Raw genomic sequence first — 18,564 nt, 5'->3', positions numbered from 1 at the left:
GCTGCCCTCTTGCTGACCTTTGACCATGAGGGGATACTTTCAAACATCTGGCATTCTGTATAGATGGTCAAGGGAGGGATGAGAAACGCTATGCAAAAGAAAATTTCAGATCGGTTGAGGCATCAGAATGCCTCTTGGCTGCATATGAAGAACAGCCCGTTGGATAGGCAGACTGGGTGCTCTTCTGAGATAAAGAGGGAGCAAGCAAGGCAAGTGATGTTGTCATTTTGCCCCATGTGTGTCAGGTTAGTGGTTTGTGTAGGGAATGGGAGACCTATAGTGAAGGGTCCCAGAAATGAGGATAAATTGCCAATTTTTGAGACAGGTTAAAATCTAGGGGGATGGGAATTAGAGTAAAAGAGCAGGGATAAACAGACATACACATCCAATAGTCTGAGATACTGACAGGGAGATAGTGGAGGGTGTTAGTAAATAACTGTGGTAGCCTTTTTTGAGACTGGGTTATCTGGTTTACCACTTGGAGATCTAGCCCTTTACAGGGAGGTGGAGCCCTCAAAAGTCTATCGCTAGTGCCTGTTCACTGATTGCCTCTTTTGTTTATTTTTTTCTGCTGGGTGTTTAAGACCAAGTTAAAGTAAGACCCGTGTTAATCAATATGAACATCTTGCTATCCGTCAAGGTCAGTTAGGTCTCTTTAGGCAGTGTTTTCGGAACCATGCATAGATTGTCTCAGCTCCTGTCAGTGTCAGCCTTAAGGATGATGGGTCATGGGCCTTGCTTGACCAAGTTGCTTTCAGTGAAAGCGTAGAAGACTTTTTCTCTTAGTGACTCTACTTTTAGCACACGTTACATTTGTCCTCTGGTGTCCAGCAATCTCCCTGCTCAGGAGGTTGGGTGACTAACCAAAGATGTAAGGTGTTGTAGAATAGGTTCCTTCACACCTTGGATCTTTGATGACCCTGGAGGGCCAGGGCCAAAATATTGGCAGTCTTCTTAGAGTTACCTTTGAGTGTTGGTCTCTTCACTTTGGTGATTGAACATCCAAAAGAGAAGATCAGTGACATCAGTAGTACCTTAGGAGCAGTGAGCTTAACTCTCATAACTTTATCTGGATAGCAAGTACCCTGGAATCTAAAATATAGTTAGAAGGGCTGGGGATTTAGCTCAAAGGTTCTGTCTGCCTTGCAAGTGCAAGATCCCAAGTTCGGTCCCCCGTACCCCAAAATACAATAAAATATAGTGAGAGGACTGTTATTTTCCTCAATCATGGTTTTTCTAGTAGTTGATTTCCTGTAGAATATTAACAGAAAAAACTTTGAATCGGGAGTCATACAAAATAATATTTCAGCAAGACAATCATGATGAGATTATCTTTGCAACAAAATCTCAGTTTAAAATAGCCATTGTTAAATGTATTTATTCCCCTCTAAAAACACACTCAAAAAAGGAAACGTATTTAAGTTATTATCTTTTGACCGGATGCCATCTAAGGAAAGGGTATGGACCTACAAATGTACCCAAAATCATGAGCAGGTGGAGCAGAACAAAAGGGCAAATACCTGGATCAAAAGGTTACTGTCATAAACAATATGTTGGAAGACCTGTATAGTCAGAAAACATGAATGTATTTTGTATACGAGAAAGGTAGTAACAATAATTATTATAATTATATGAAGCCTTATGTCCTATGGTGTAGCCTGGTACCAAAAGGATCTTTTTAATAACTCCTTCTTTTTCCACAGAAAATATATTTTGAAGATGACCATTATAAACATATCACAATATCATATTTAGAACTCAACCCTCTGATGATAACCAATGTAAACATTTTATAAAAACATATATAGCGATATTTATTGGGGGTATATCTTCCCATAAGGCTATGAAAATATTGGGGCCCCCACTAGTGAACAAAGACCAGAATAAATTTTTCTGAGCAGCAGTTATTATTCACCAAGAGGAGACTATCCAAACCTAAAAGTTTATATTTAATTATCTTGATAATTTTTTTATTTAACCTGTAAAACCAGGATGTGGAAATTAACAATGTATTTGTATCTTTGATGTCATTTTGATCAAAAACTATAACAACACTTTCAAACAATTGGACAGACACAGACAAACATAAAAGACAATTTATGAAAGTGCACTCACATATATTTGGCCAATTGAATTATAACATCTCTTTTAATTAAGACTAGTCAAAACTTTTGCAGGTCAATTAACAGAGATCTCTCATAGAATTAGAATCAGAAGAAATGAAAGCTTTTTATGACTGTAAATGCACTCTTTTTATAATAAACCTGAAACCAACAAGCAAACATATATATTTCTTTGACAAATAACTCCCGCATATCTTCTCGACATACCTAAGCCTTCTGGTCTTGTGTATTTCTCTTTAGACTTCTAACAAGACATACAAAATCCTTTTATATCAAAAACATATTTTTCTACCTCATTTACTATAAACCTTTCATAACCAACTTGGCTTCAGTTGTTAAAATTTTAAAGTGTTCACTTTTTTATTTCCTCGGTGTTATACTTTAAAATCTGATGGATGACAATAAAGTATTTGTAACCTTGAGGTTTTCTTTAATCAAGAAAATACAGTTAGACTAAGTTAACCCTATAATTACAATGTAAGAATTTGTAATGTACAAGAAATGTTTTAAGCAGTACTGATTAAAAACTATTTTAAGTTGGAGATGAAAAGTACATTTGTTAATTAGCCAGAGGAGGGAACAATAACAAAGCTCTTGCCTCAAGGTGGATATAGGGTCAAGAACAGAGATTACTTATGGTGTCCAGTGACATCTGAGATACAACAACAGTCTATTATGTCCTGTAGCCCTGGAGTTTTATTTCTGCCATAAATGAAACATAGAAAAATGTGTAACCTTGAGATACAGAGACCCACTTACTTTGTAGGTGAAACCAAAAAACAAAAAAAACTTGTAATGTTTTAGAGACAAATTAACGCCCAGTTGGCTTGCAGATACAGAATGAAGACAACAACCCACTGTAAGGTAAATTTTCTGTACAAATAGGCAAACTTGAATACCAAAACTAGAGGAAACTCACACCCACTTTACAATAATTTTAAGCAATTAAGTCCAAACATAACATATACAATACTAAAATGGCATTTTACCAAAAGGACCCTCATATGCAGAGCAACCTTATAAAAAGTGCCCTGCTGGATCAAAAGTAGTCACTTTGGAGTCTGGGCTGAGGTGGGAGGGGGAGGGAGTCTCTTGCTTGGGCAAGGAGAATGAGGGGGGCATGGAACAAGAGGGGTGGACCACGGAGTTACGGTTAGAAGCACCTGAGAGGTTTGAAATAGGGAGGGATGAAAGGGTAGGTAGGGGACTTCTGACCATTTGCTTTTTTTTTTTTTACAAAAATTGTGGAAATTGGGTAGTATGTTAAAAGTGAAAGTGCCATTTTCGGGCCATTGAGATTATCTAATTTGTACTGAGGTCAAACTTGGTTGCAATAAAAAATGAATCATTGTTGCTTAAAGATAGGTCCCAACAATCCAAGGGAATAAAGTTGTACCGAGAGGCAGCCAAGAGGCATTGAGGGAGGGGGTTTGGATTGTTGGGTGCCCAGGTTAGGGTGGGTGAGGAGGAGCTAGCTCCCTAGGAGGAGGGGAAAAGAGAGGAACATCTTTGTCTCTTCTGATACTCCCCAAGCCAGTCCCCGGAAGAGGAGGAGAGGAGTCAGGCCTATGGGGCATCCCCAGGGCACGGTCCTGGGCCCAGTGGCCCGAGAGGGTCTCTCTGACCAAGAGCTTGGAATTCCGAGTAGTCCCTGGAGGGAGAGAATGAGAGTGAGACAGAGGACCCACTGCCTACTCACCCTGTAATCAGTGACCTGTGTGGATGTGAGTCGTCAGCAATGGCAAAGATAGAAAGCCCTGAGGAGATCCTGGGATGGCAGATGTGGTCCGGAGGAGGCGGGTCAATCGACCCTGGCCCATGGGGGATTGTCACAGTGAACCACTGTCCTCCTGGGTGTGAGCACCAGATATGTCAGGTAAAAAGAGCCAAAAACCAGGACCAGACCAAGAGCACAAGAAGCCTTTATTATGGGGAGGATCTGCTGGGTTGTTTCTGAAGGAGAGAGGGAGATGGGGGAGGGAAGGAGGGGGGTAGAGAGAGAAAGGGAGATCACACTAGTACTCAAATTACAGGCTGTAAAATCCTGTGCTGCATACTTGCCAAGAGGGTTTGAGTGATGTAGTGGCTAGAGATTAGAGGAGCTTCTGACATCACTAGGAGGGCTTGTGTCATCACAAGTCACCAGGAGGATGCGAGTATCAGGTTACTCTCACAGGGGGAAAAGAGGCTTAATGGGAAGAAGAAGGCTGTCCTTTACTGGGAGAAGCCATATTTTTAGGTGAGAAGCAGGGCATTATGGGAAGGGGAAGGCTATTCTTTTTATGTAGCAGTCATCTTAAGTCACGGGAAATCTAACAACATCCAGATCACAGAATACTACACAGGAAAAATGACCAAGTTTCTTCAACAAATAAATGGCAAGAAAAGATAAGACAAGGAAGGGAAAACCTAGAGAATTATTTTTAAAAAGTCTTAAGAGATATATAAGCCAAATGGAATATGTGGAACTTCTGTATCGTTATTAAATGACAATTTGGATCCAATTATTAAAAGACACTTATAAGACAAACAGGAAAATCTGAATATTAAGATTTGATGATAAGAAACTATTACTTATATATGGTAATAGTACTATGGCTTGGGAGGAAAAGAATCTGAATGTTTTAGAGATACATACTGAGTTCCTTAAAGGTGAGGAGTGCTCACTTTGGTAGCATAGAAGCTAAAAACTGGAACATTACAAAGATGATAAGTATAGTCCTGATCTGCAGATGGATGACATGCAAATTCATGAAGCACGCCATATTTTCAGGAAGACTAAACTGAAGAGGTCTACTGTACACTTGATGGCTACAGTTAATAATGCACTCATTGTATACATGAAAGTCATTAAGAATGCAGAGCGTCAGGGTCCTTACCACAAAAAATAAGTATGTGATTCAGCCATTCTACAATGTATATTTATTTCAAAACCCAGGATGTAAATATATAAATTTGTGTTAATCAAAAAGCAATGTCTTGAAAAGTAATGTTGAACAATGTGTCTTAGATTTGCTTTAAAACTCCAGAAGATGGGAGGTGAAAGTTTGTAGATGAAACAAAGTTAGGCACATGACAAGTACCGAAGATGAATGATGGGTATACAAAGGCTCATTATATTAGTCTATTTATAGTCATGTTTTAAATTTTTCATAATAAAAAGGTTTTAAAGTGGGATATACCTAAATTTTTTTTTCTTCAGTCTAGGTAAATACCAATTCATTATTAGCTACTTGCTATTACATTCATTCAAGCAGAGCTTTGCAAATTATGGCTGCCCTAGAAAGCTGCTTTCATTTGCCTACAATAAGCATCTGTCTAGAACAGGTTAGAACAAGCTCTTAGAGGTGAAAATGTGTCCTATCATCACATGTTTACAAACCGCCAAGACTAGAAAAAGGCTGTGCTTCTCCAACTGTGAGTCTCAGGGCCCCAAAGTGGTATCACTGGGACTGAGGACAGGACAAGGAGAAGAGCCCATGGGACTCTGAGCCTCTGCCACTGTTTTCAAAAGAGCAACTCCATTTGCCTTCTAAACTCAAGTGCAGTATGAAGAGGTGAAGGTTCAATGGAAAGGTGATACAGTTCTCCTAGTATAATTCATGGCAATAACCTTGGCAGCTCAACCTGGGAATAAGAAAGCATTAAGAGCTCAGGCTTTTCCGGCCTTCTGCATTTTCCTAATGAATCATATAGCTTGTCGGCCCTAGAAAAGGTTTTTAAATGGGAACCCTCTTTGCTCGGATGACTAGCCCCAGCTGTCAAGCTGTCATTCCTTATTTCTAAGAGGTCTCCAAATGTGCTTTTGCAGGAATAGATGGATGTCCCGTAATCTGAGTGGCTGGCTGATTTCTAGTCCCCCACTTCTGCCACCCATTTTGCCAGTCTATTCCAAGTGTCCAATGTGCACTGGTCTCAGTCTCCTGCAGGTTCCTGACAGGAAATAGTTGACCCTCCCCTGCAGTAGAGCAATGCCTTTACCCAACCTGCATGCCTCTGAAAGGATCCAGCATCTTTCTCTGCTCCTCTCCTGGAGTTCCTCACTGTCTACTCCTTGGTGATCCTCCCTCTTCTGCTGCTGAGACAGGCATGTGTCCAGCTTGTCACAGGCAGGCCCCACTACCCAGCCACTTGATTTTCTAGCAGTGACTCCTCCTTTTCATTGCAACCCTCTACTTTGCAAGGGAAGTATGTACCCTGGGCGAGGAGTGTGCAGCACGAAGACAGCACAGATAGGGGGGCTCTGGAACCACTGCTTCCGCCAGCCCACAAGCCCTTCCAAGGATCAAGCTAATTCTGACCAAGGCTCTTGCTATCTTCCTCAAGACTCCTGAGTACCCTGAAAGTCAGAGATGTAGCTTACGTGCCCCTGGTCACTACATAACAAGAAGGAGTTGTCCGTACCCGCCCAGAGCAGCAGAGGAGCACTGGGTGAGGTGACTTGTTCTCAAGTTCCTGACCTACCAAGTGTGAATCCAAATCATCTGTTGCACGTGCTCAGGGAGAGTTCAAAGGCAAATTGGGTTTATTCCAGTGATTAAATATATTCAGTGCTGGATAATTTGTATTTGTCACTGACAACAGCTTCTCAATATATTCTTACTCTTAGCTTCTATTTTCAGTCTGTTCACTTGACTTCAACTTATCAGTGTATTTCTCCTATGAATTCTTCATACACGGAAGACAACAGTTGTTATGATCCTCTCCTTCTGGCTACCTAATAGTTCATATCTAGGGCAGTCACAAATGCTGAGTAAAGCTAAGCAGTCATCTGGAGCCCCAATCTATTTCAGTATAACAAAACCTTGGAGATTCTCAGCCACATTTACTACTGATGGCTTTACTCAAGTTAATATATCAAGTGCAAGTAAGTTAATTAGAATCAGATGAAAAAACTGATGTAGCTGTTGTAAAATATTTTCCTATCTCAAAATTATGAGGATATTTTATATACTTTGCTTTCTTCTGAAACTGTTCAAACGTTGCCCTTTTACATCTAAGTGTTTGGTGTTTTTTTTTTTTTTTTTTTTTTTGGTACCGGGGATTGAACTCAGGTCCTTGCGCTTGCAAGGCAGGCCACCGAACCGCTGACCTAAATCCTTGGCTACATCTAAGTGTTTGATTCACCTATACAGTTGTCCCTTGGTATCTGCAGGGAACTGGTTCTAGGAATCCCCTCGGATACCAAAATCTGCAGATTCTTGGGCCCCTTGTATAAAATGGTATAGTATTTGTCACATGTGGTTACACATGTCCTCCCATATATTTTACATCGTCTCTAGATTACTTATAGTACCTAATACAATGCAAACGTCATGCAAAGAGTTGTTATAAAGTATTATGGAATAATGACAAAAAGACAAAGACCTGTCTATGTTTGTTTTTTCCCCCCACCAATTACTTTAAATGACTAGCTGGAATCCATAGGTATAAAACCAGCAGATATGGAGGGGGTCACTGAACATGAAACAGGGGTCTATTTCCTCTTCCTGCCTCATATTAAATGATTTTCTACGCATCCTTTACCAAGCCATGTGTTCTTTCCCTCAGTGATCTGTTGCACTAGCTCCATCACATGTACTAGGCTTCCTTACACATGTGAGTCTTTGGGACTTTTTTCCTCCCTTCTGTTCTCAGGTCAAACTATCTCCAGAAAAATTCTGAAATATTTATCATCAACTTTGATGTTTGGTAGCGCAAACATTTTTTTTTTTTAAAACTGATCTGGCTTTTGAGCAGTGTTTTGTCTCTTCAAAGCCCTTTGTACTTATTACAAATTTTATAATCTACTTACTACCACCTTACATGGAAAATGGCAATATGGTTTTAATTAAAATTATACTGAAATCTACAGATCAATAAGAATGTTTTTATGTATTTTGCTTTGCAGTGAGTTTTACTAGACTTTTTCCGGAATTTTTTTTTTTTTTTTTTTTTTTTGGCTAAGATCTATTTCTAGTCATGTAGCTTTTTAATAGTTGATCTAAATATCTCTTTTCTCCCAATTTTAACTGCAGTTTCTACTGATAATACATAGAAATGTAGTCTTGTGTACAGCAACCTTGCCAACAAATACAAGTAACTCTAATAATTTTTCTATGAACATTACAGGTTTTCTATGTAAACAACTGTGCCATCTGTGGATAAAATATTCTATTTCTAGGTTTTGTTATGTGTTATGACTCTGGCTGTGGGCTCTAAGTAATAATGAATAGACAAGACTAGATATCCTGTTTTATTTTTTTATCTTAAATGGTACATACCAGGTATACAACACAGTTACATTCATCATTGGGATCTTGCACCACCTATACATGACCTATCAGGATTTTATTTTTCCCCATTCCCCAGCCCTCTCCTCAGCTCCTCCACCCTTCCCTATTTACAAAGATATTGTTTCCATGTTTTTCCTTTTCACGGATTTTTTCTTTTCCCTTTTTACCTTTCCCCTACCCCTCCCACTTCCTCTACATATTTAGACTTTTCTTCCTGTTACACAATATTATTTATATATTTTAATCCTTATTTACAATTTTACTTTTTCACACTACAGAAATTATTTGGTATTTACACATGTTTAACTTATTAATTTCACTTAAGAGTATGGCCTCAATGTGCATCCACTTAGCTATAAATCTCTCTAGTTTCTTATTCTTTGTGGCTGAGTAGTATTCCATTTTATTAAAAAACCAATCTTCTTTATCCAGTCTCCAGTAATGGGCAGTTTCCAAGTTTCAGGTATTACAAACTGTGCCACTATAAACATGGGTGAACATATATCACTGTGGTATGATTCTTTTAATTCTTTTGGGATGTTAACAAGCAGAGGAATAGCTGAGTCAAATGGGACTTCTAATCCTAGTTGTTTGAGGTATCTCCATATTGATTTCCACAGTGGTTGCACCAGTCTGTACTCCCACCAACAAGGATACTGATTTTTTTAAATGATATTAATTTTATTGCATTATTTTTACTGACTAGAACACCAGATTGAGCGAATATAAATATAAAAAACAAATTCTTACAAATAATACTTTGCTGCTACAGTACTGAATAATCAATATTGTTTTACAAAACCATTTCAATATGTCTTTACCAAGCAATTTGTGTGCTGTAATTTTTAACCAGATTAAAAAGGTTCTATTTGTGATTTGCTAATAAATCTATTCATCATGAATGACTAATTTTTATTAGGAATATAGTTTTCTCATAGTTTTCTCCTTTAAATGATTCATGCTATTAATATAGTGAATTGTATTTTTAGAACTGTAGTATGAGTTCAATATTTCCAGATTCTGGCTAATGTACTCAAAATCAGGATCTCTCACACTGTACCCAACATTCAAATAAATATTGGTATCTTTACCAAACATACAATTTGGGTAAAAGTGTAACAAGTTATAAGCATAGGACTCTCAAAATAAATTCAATAAATCAGTTCCAAGCACAGATAATTGTTCTTATGGCACATGGCCAAGATGGGAACAAGCCCTGTAAATATAGATGTTACTATGCCATGATGTAGACTAATTTTCACAAAGCAACTTACTGTACATTCTGGGTTAGAGCGTTTATCAAAATGAAGACTGTAAGACTGTAATAGTTTTCACATTAAATTTTGGTTGCACAAATGATTTTGAGGCTGAAAACAATTGACTGAAAACCCTTGTTCCACTTTATAAGAGACTAGTTAAGATGGGACTATAATTATCAAGGCTTTCCTTTTCCCATTTAAAACTATGTATTCTCTTTTTTAAAATCTTATAATCCATATGTGTTCTCATGTGTTCATTTCCTAAATTTAAGACTTTTGCCAGGGAATAACTGGTGGTATGGGGTGAGGGGCAAATGCAAGACTTTTGTGAGAACGTTAAGTGTTAAGGAAATAATTTCTCAGTATTAGAATCAGAACTCTATGACAAGGGTGAATGCAAATGTCACATGAATTTCCAATATATTTCATTATCACTTTGGATCTAACAAACACCTGTACCTAACCTAATAACACATGTCTGCTTTTCTAAATCTACACCATAATCACTATCAATACAAACTACTCAATACCAGTATAGCAATCTCCAACTATGAATACTGATTTATCATACTACTTAGGGCACAGGCAGCAGAGATTTGGTATCGCTGAATACTTCAACATTTTTCCTGTTCTAACGTTAAATCTCTTAATTATGAATGGCATACACTCTTTCACTACAAAGGAATTTTATGGGAAAAAAAGGCTACTTTTAAGCAGAAAATTAAGTTTTCCCACCTATTAGGCTTCTGACAATTTCCTAAGTGCCCCTATTTTGATATGAGTAACTGAGGAATGAGATGTTCCATTTTATAGATTTAATAAGTTTCATCTTCTTTTTAAAAATCAGTTTAACTTTTCTGGTAAAGTTACAACCTAGTTTATGTTCTTCCTTAGTGGCTTTGTTCCGACTTCAGGTTTTTGAACATGAAGTTTCACATTTGTACCATTCCAGGTGTGACTAAAACCGAACACAGAATACCTGAATATGTCAAATGCAAACTACTGCCATGATTACAGTAGTTCTATAAAAAGGCTACCTAGTTCTGAAAAGGTGTAGAGAAATCCCTTCAACCACAGCATAAGACCGCTGTTTGCTCTAAGCATAGTACTCATTCTGATAATTAATTGTAGCCAACATTTGTACTCTTCTGTGAGCCTTCCAAAGATTTCACCTGTGTTCTCACTGGATGGCATGATGGAGGTATTAATAGCTAAAGGTTGTCTTCTCTTTAGAAACTGGCAAACTTGCCAGGCTTGCTATTTTGGAGTCTCAGACTCCAAAGGAACTGACAGACAGTGAGGAAGTGAGGGAAGACATTCACTGCTCACCACGTCATCTGCAAGTGTCAACTCCACCAAGGGACAGTTATTCAGGAGCAAGTTTAGAGGACAACTTCTAGGCCAACAAAAAAATACTATCTTTATCTAGTTACTTCCTAAACTCACTGGCGTCCTAAAAGTAAACACAAACCAAGACACTTTTGTTAATAAAAGTACAAATAAATCAGCAAAGTGATGTATATATTTTTCCCAAAACAACATGAGACCAGTTGTGGTCAGAATCATGGCATTAAACAATCTAAAAATATGAACCAAACGAACAACTATTTTGTAGAAATTCACTATTTATCCTCCTTACCCCAAAAATGATTTTCACAAAGCCAACAGGATGTATCCTTTACTGATAATTTTATAAAATATCTCACTACGTGAATACCAGCATATACATACACGCTTGTGCCTGTGAACTTGTGCTGAAACCAAAGAAGTGTGGTGTCCGTTACATCCCTTTCACTGGGACAATCTCTAGGACTAAGCCATCAAGGGAACAGAAATATTGTTAACACTGTTAGACCATAGAAAATGCATCAGCTCAGCAAATCTTGGGCCCCAATAACAGCCTTTGTTTAAATTTAACTAAATTGTGTAAACGGGCTGGCAATATTACCATTCATTCTTAATAAAACCAGCAAGAAGATCAAATGACTAGGAACTAAAACAGCATTGGAGGCAGAGTCATAAAAGATGTATGATGAAAGAGGGAACACAGCATCAATTTCAACAGATCATCCTCAATAACCTTTCTCAGGTGCCAATGGAAGGACTTCTATGTTCCCCTGAAAACACGGCTGCTACACCGAATTTGGTGCTCTGTTCCTACACTCACAGACTGACGTTCCCTTAAATGGACAAAGGAACAAGTATCTGAGTTAAATCCTTTCTTTGAGGTGACACAGCAACACAAATATCCACCAGAGAGAGAAGGAGCACATTTCTCTGAGAACCCAAATCTACAGACAGCAAAGACAGCTGTTAAAGGCCAACCTACCGGTGCTTTTTGATGCCATTGGAGAGAGCATCTCCTCCACCACAATCCTTCCCTTCGGACATTCTGTGTTTTCTACTGCTCACGTGCTCTTCTTCCTCTTCAAAGGACTCTGCTGTCACTGCTTCCAGTCGACTCAGGGACTTCTCTGACTCGGAATCTGTGGGAAAGCAGGTTCATCATGGTGAACTGAACGTGGTGCGATGTTCCAGTAACAACGGCATCAGGCTTTGAAACTCAAGCAGCCTACTTTGTCCTGCAACAATCCATCCGTTAAATACCTCCTTGGGGATTTGAGAAAACCTGCACCCAAGGAGGCTCAAGTGGATTTATGAAACAGATGTATGCTTACATAAACCTACACGTAAACCAATCTTATATACTGAAAGAGATTTCCAAAGATTACCCAATTTTTAAGAAATCATATTTAGTAGTTCTGTGTAGTTCTTCCCTCTCAAAGCATCTTAAGCATAGAGGGAAACAATCAAATTTTAAAACTCATTCATAAGGAAAATCTGCAGGAGTTATACTTGTGAGAAGTTTAAATCATATCAAATACCACAGACACAAAAATGAACTTTACAATACATTTTAAAATAATTTTCCAGGTTTTTTGTTTTTTGTTTTGTTTTGGTGCCAGGGATCGAACTTGGGCCCTTGCACTTACAAGGCAGTGGTGGAACCACTGAGCCAAATCCCCAGCCCTTCAGTGTATTACTTAAACCCTGAAAGAATTAAAGCTCAAAGTGTCCGTATATTAATTATCAGGAAAGTATTCTCAGGATGGAAATGCCATGTTCCCAGCTGGCTAAGTACTCAGATTGGAGCCATCTGCCTGTTTGGGAGTTATGAGATGACTAATTTTGTACACTCCACAATAGTTTTCAGGCACTTTCACATTTTTTTCTTTGAGCATCTCAGGATGCTTTGGTGACTGTGAGGCAGGACAATGGAGTTACCAACAAGTGCATTAATGTAAGTGGGAAAGGCAGGATGTGAGCCACATTCTGACTCCTTGTTTAACACTACCTTGCAGCTCAAAACAGCAGTCACTATCTCCACACAACTCTAAATGACACCTCCATCTTTACTAAAACTGGAAATTCAAGAAAACCTGTAGCCTAACCACACATCTATCCTCAGCTCTGTAAAAGACTCTGACACACATTCAAGCAAACTTCTTTAAGCACATTCATGCACAATCCCACAGCATGTATCATGGCTGAACTTTCCAGAAACAAAATAATCTCCCCTACTGCTGCCCACACTGTGGAGCCTTCCTGTTGCCACATGTGACTCACTGGGAAGAACTACTGCAGGGCCACAGCAGTGGCCACAGAGCTGCAGAACAGCACACCTCGGACACACAACACTGGGTCCTTTAAATGATGCAAGCTACTTGCAGACAGACTTTCAGTGTTGAGAAAGCTTTCATTGTTTTCTGTAAATACAAATTTAATGGAATTTCTAAAATCATAGTTTTGGGGGCTGGGGATTTAGCTCAGCGGTTCGGTGGCCTGCCTTGCAAGCGCAAGGACCCAAGTTCGATCCCCGGTACCAAAAAAAACAAAACAACAAAAAATAAAATAAAATCATAGTTTTGGGGGCTGGGGATTTAGCTCAGCGGTTCGGTGGCCTGCCTTGCAAGCGCAAGGACCCAAGTTCGATCCCCGGTACCAAAAAAAACAAAACAACAAAAAATAAAATAAAATCATAGTTTTGTTCGGTCACATGCCTCAAAATAAAGCAACATATAGTGGTATCTCTATCTAGGACTTTGTTTTCTTGAGATCACAGTCCAAAAACATGAAATAATAATTTCAGAAATAAACAATGCATAAGCTTTAACTTGTGTGCATTCTGAATAGCATGAAGAGATTTTGTCCCATCCACTCTTTGCTGCTAGACACTGGGCACATGAGGCAGAGGGTTGTTAAGCAGGGCAGCCAGGAGAGGCGGTGAGACCATAAGTGGTAAAACATGAAAATGGTGCTCAGCAGAGGAGGGAAGCTTCTCCGAGGAGCCACAAGGGCAAAACCCGAATTGTGGATTACAGTGGTCTTGTGTGTGTGTGGGGGGGTCATATATACATTTTTAAATGTTTTACATGAAAAAAATTTAGAACTTAGAACCAGAACAATTTTGTATTGGTTAGCATTATCTAAGATGCATCCTTAGTTTATAATTTAGATGTCAAAAGAATCAAAAAGTAATTTTTAAAAACCTCAAGCATTTACAAACATTTCTATGCACAGGATGTTATGGTTACACTTTAAGAGATACAAATCATAAGGCAAGGACTTGCCCACCTAAAGGAGGTTTTGTTTGTTTTTATACAAAAAGCAGATGCACAGTAAATGAACAGGAGGCCCTAAGAGCTGCTACGAAGAGATACTTTTCCCAAAACAATTTTAGTGTAGTGAATACACACCACCACTTTTCCCCGTGCCAGCCACTTCAGGAAAAGGCCGTGGGGGCTACTTGCTCACCCCAGGGAACCACACTGGGCAGCACTGCAGATCCTCTGAGGCAAGCGGCACAGGGCCCTTCCCTGCGTGTCCTCTCATCCATCTCTTTCCTACTTCTCCCTACAGCCTACTCCTCCCTACTTACTCCCAAACCCCCATTCTCCAGTATAATCAGAGTATCCCCACCCATCCCTGCTGGGCCCAGACAAAGGTCACTAATTGCCTCTATACTGTAAAGGCCAATGTCCATTTTAAATTCTAATTTTGACTCACTCACTGTATCTGACATAACTTAATCAGCCTACTCCCCCTTTACTGTATTATGTGCAAGGCCTGCGGGATTGGAAGGGTTGAAAGGAGGCAGACTGCTTGGGGTTTTCTAGGTGCGATGACACAAGTCTGACTGGGGACAGGGGCCACAAGGGAGGCTCCGTTCTACAGAGGTAGTCTGTCAGGAAAGAGCTATGGCTGCTGCGTAAGTTGGCAAAGAGTAAGAGTGGGCAGGAAGGCAGGTGCAACACAGGGGCTATCCAGGCAGAAGGAGCAACATGGCCCAGTGCACGGAGAAGCGAAGTACTCAGGTGAAAGAGGAAGCTGAAGTGGGAATGAGGCTTTCAGTCACGATACTGACTACACAAGGCAAAAATCAGAGACAGGCACCGGGATAAAGCGAATATAAAATAAAACTAGGAATGAGCTAGTAAAGTATGCCATTAGGTTCTGTATTTACTAGAGGGAAATCAAACTCTGTACTTTGTAGCACCAAAAGCAAAGAAGGAAACACTATCAACTACAACCTTTATAATAGTGTGAGATCAAAATAGCTGCTATAAAAGCAGTTATTCCTAGTACTATGAACAGAGAGATGGCTGACGTATGTAGTATGAAATGGCATTGACTTACTAGGTTGATAAGAGGGAACCATTCTTAACTGATCATACCTTCTTAGCATAGTCACATCAATCTGCCTATTTCCAGTGTGGCTTCGTTTCATACGAGACCCACAATTCTGGGATATCTGAATTCAAACATGTTTAGCTAAGTACAGTACCAAGGAGGCCATAGCCCCTATGACAATTTACTGATAGACAAAGCCCATTACCCACAGAAATAATTTTCAAGTCTTCTCATTAAGTAAATCAGTAATAGATTTCAGTGCCTTTGAGATAATTCAATCTTAAAACTGCAGGTTCTTCAATTTTGCTCACACATTTAAGTATGAAACAGGTGTGGCATTATCTGTTAGCCAGTATTACTGGGCAACATATCAGTGCCTGAGAAGAATAAAGTTAAAAGAATATGTTTCATGCCTCCTGTATGCTGGTTACTGTGTGCTCTTACAGTGGTCTAAGTTACAACGCTCATGCTTCAAAAACAAACAAAAGGGGAGGGAACAATAGGGTGTAAGTGTTTAAAGGTATGGAGTTTCAGTCTGGGATGATGAGACAGTTCTGGTGCTGGATGGCGTTATGGTTTGGATCTTAAATATTCCCTCAAAACTCACGTACTAAAGGCTTAGTCCCCAGTGTGGCACTATGGAGAGGTCGAAATGTAAGCAGTGGCACTAATGGGAGGTCTTCCAAGGGTACTGTGTGGCCCAGCCCCTTCATCTCATTTCCTGGATGTGAACTGAATGGCTTTGCTCCACTGCCTGCTCCCACCTGGACGAGCAGCCTCACCATGGGTGTAAAGGCAACTGAGCCAACCCATCACAGACTAAGATTTCCTCTAGCTCACGGTTTAGAAGCTTTTCTTCTTTATAAGGTGTTTGGGTGTTTGTTACAGCTATGGAAAGCTGAAAAACACAGTCGGTGACGATGACTACACAATGCAATGTACTTAATCCTCCTGGACTGCACTTTAAAATGGATAAAAAGGTAATTTTTTGTTGAATATATTTAACTACAGCTAGCCCCCCGCCAAAAAAAAAAACAACTTCCAAATGAGCAAACAAAAGCCCGTCAGTCCAAAGCCAAAGATCTATTAGGGTGAATGAACTATATTCTAGTCCTACTGTGTCTCACTTCAACATCGATTATAAAAGATGACTGTAAAGGAGCAAAACTGCTTTTTCTGCAGACTATTTTTAAATGCAGCAATAGAAATTTATCCTCACAATATGAGTTAGATTCAGATCTTAGCTTTTCAGACCTTATCTCCTACTGCATTTTTTTCTCATGAACATATTTTCCATAACAAGCAAAGCCACTAGTGAATTTCAGGATTGCTTCATTGACTCCTGAAAAATAAGGTAAAAATTTATGACACAGTTCTACATTATTTATTGAAGTTTTGATGGGCAATTAGGAAAATCCCTATAGCCCTAGTGATGGGAAATGAAGACTTGGTATGCACTTATTTGTGAGTTTATGCTCATCTAGTTCAAAGAGGATTCCAGTGACTTGTGATCATTTCTGTACACTCTGAATAACATTTTATATTTTACAAGATTTACATTGTCATTTACAGTGAAGTATTTCAGATAGAAAGAATCTCTGCCTGATTAACTTCTCAATTAAAACAGCAGTATTAACAGAATAGACAACAAAAACCCTAGGTGGTTTTAATATGACAAGTCTTCAATAGCCCAGATTTTTAAAACTCTGGTCATATTAAAAACAGAGAATTATTTTTACCACATTGCAGACTAAACGTGATCTTATTTCTCATCAAAATGACATGGAAACCAATGTGCTTGGGTTACTGTAATTTCCACTTTAGAATTAAGAGGGTTTATTATCTTTTCTGATTAAGGAGCTTTTCAGATGCTGATTTTTCCTACCATTAAAAGCCTTCCCCGCAAAAACAGGTAAGAAAGTTTTCAATATAAACATTCCAATAATTTGTAGAAGTTATCCAGATAAGCACTTTTTTTTAACCACATGACCTTTGAAAACCGGCTGGAGAAGAAACAGTACAAAGAAGCCAGATGTGGAAGAACTGGGAATAATGCCCAAATCACTGTTCCTCCTGTTACATAAAGTAACAGGAATTGGGCAGGAAACACAGGCTCAACTTAATACCTTTATTGTTTACAGTTTCCCATGCACCAAGCACTTCTAAAAATGTCCAGAGTGGCCGAGGATTTAGCTCAGTGGTTCGGCTCTGGCTCTTGTTCAGGCTGAGGAACAAAGTAACTGGTGGGTTCTGTGTAGAAAATCAATGTGAAAAGACTGTGCTTGGAAAGGATGCCAATGACATCAGGGCTCATAATATTGTAGGAAGTAATGTAGAAGCAGAGAGACCAGTCAGAGAGCTACTGTAATAATTCCAGTGAGAAACAATAGGGTGTGAGTCTGCACAAATTATGAGTGACTTCATGAGATGAACTGTCAGGTGAATTATGAGATGTGGCCAGATACTGCTGTCTTTTGAGGGTAGATCTGACAGGATCTGTTGACAGACTGAATATGGGGGGGGGGCTATAGCAGTTAATCCAAAGGTTCTTGGCCCTGGCCTCAGCATGTGGAAAAACACATCGTCCATTTACCAAAGTAATGAAAAGTACAGAAGTGGTAGGCTTGTGAGGAGAAATCAACAGTTCTCTTCCAGACATTTAAAGGCATTTATGGTAAGATCACATTAGGCAGTTAAGTGGATATGTCAAGTAGGTATTTAGATAAGAGTCTGAAGTTCAAGGGGAAGAATGAGGTCAGATATAGAAAACTGACAGATTTATCAGAACACAGACAAGCATTTAAAGGCACGTGACTAGATGAGGACATCTAAGGCAATGCTGTGCACATGAATCACCCAGGATCTATAAAAAATGCAGATTCTTATTCACTGGGATTGAGCTGGGTCTCACATTCTGCGTTTCCAACAAGCTTTCAGGTGATGCCCATGCTAATGCCCCAGAAACCACGCTCTGGTATGAAGGATCTAGGTCTGAAGTGGAAAAAGAAGAGAGAAGAGTATAAGTGTCTCTACTCCGGAGACGTAGAGTCCTAAGGAAGTCCTAAGGAAGGACAGGTCTGTCACAGTGATGACCTGGCTGAGAGTAACTGTACATAGCAGGAAAAAGCACATAAAGAGGGGATACTTAAGAAAGATCACAGGAAAGGAAGTGGTGGGGGATTGGGGATCAGGGGCTTTTTTTTTTTTTTTTTTTTT

At 39.2% G+C, this 18,564-nt stretch overlaps 1 protein-coding gene and 1 non-coding gene across 5 annotated transcripts in view; one reads left to right on the top strand and one right to left on the bottom strand.

Moving 5' to 3' along the window:
• The window catches only part of Osbpl1a (oxysterol binding protein like 1A), a 179,880-nt gene that overhangs the window by 51,380 nt on the left and 109,936 nt on the right, over window positions 1–18,564 (bottom strand). For 3 of the 4 annotated variants that reach the window (XM_010643791.1, XM_033757581.1, XM_010643816.2), the window contains one exon: window positions 11,987–12,143. In XM_010643791.1, coding sequence (XP_010642093.1) covers window positions 11,987–12,143 — 157 coding nt within the window. Of the gene's footprint in view, window positions 1–11,986; window positions 12,144–18,564 lie in introns of those variants that run through there. The other variant, XM_033757582.1, reaches the window with a different exon arrangement.
• On the top strand, window positions 4,783–4,894 carry LOC117283785. The gene has a single exon (XR_004514825.1). It is a non-coding gene; the product is annotated as a U6 spliceosomal RNA (small nuclear RNA).

Source organism: Fukomys damarensis, unplaced genomic scaffold (genome assembly GCF_012274545.1).
Source record: "Fukomys damarensis isolate Sample0158 unplaced genomic scaffold, DMR_v1.0_HiC HiC_scaffold_30, whole genome shotgun sequence".
Taxonomy (NCBI): domain Eukaryota; kingdom Metazoa; phylum Chordata; class Mammalia; order Rodentia; family Bathyergidae; genus Fukomys; species Fukomys damarensis.
This window is presented reverse-complemented; position numbering and strand designations above follow the sequence as displayed.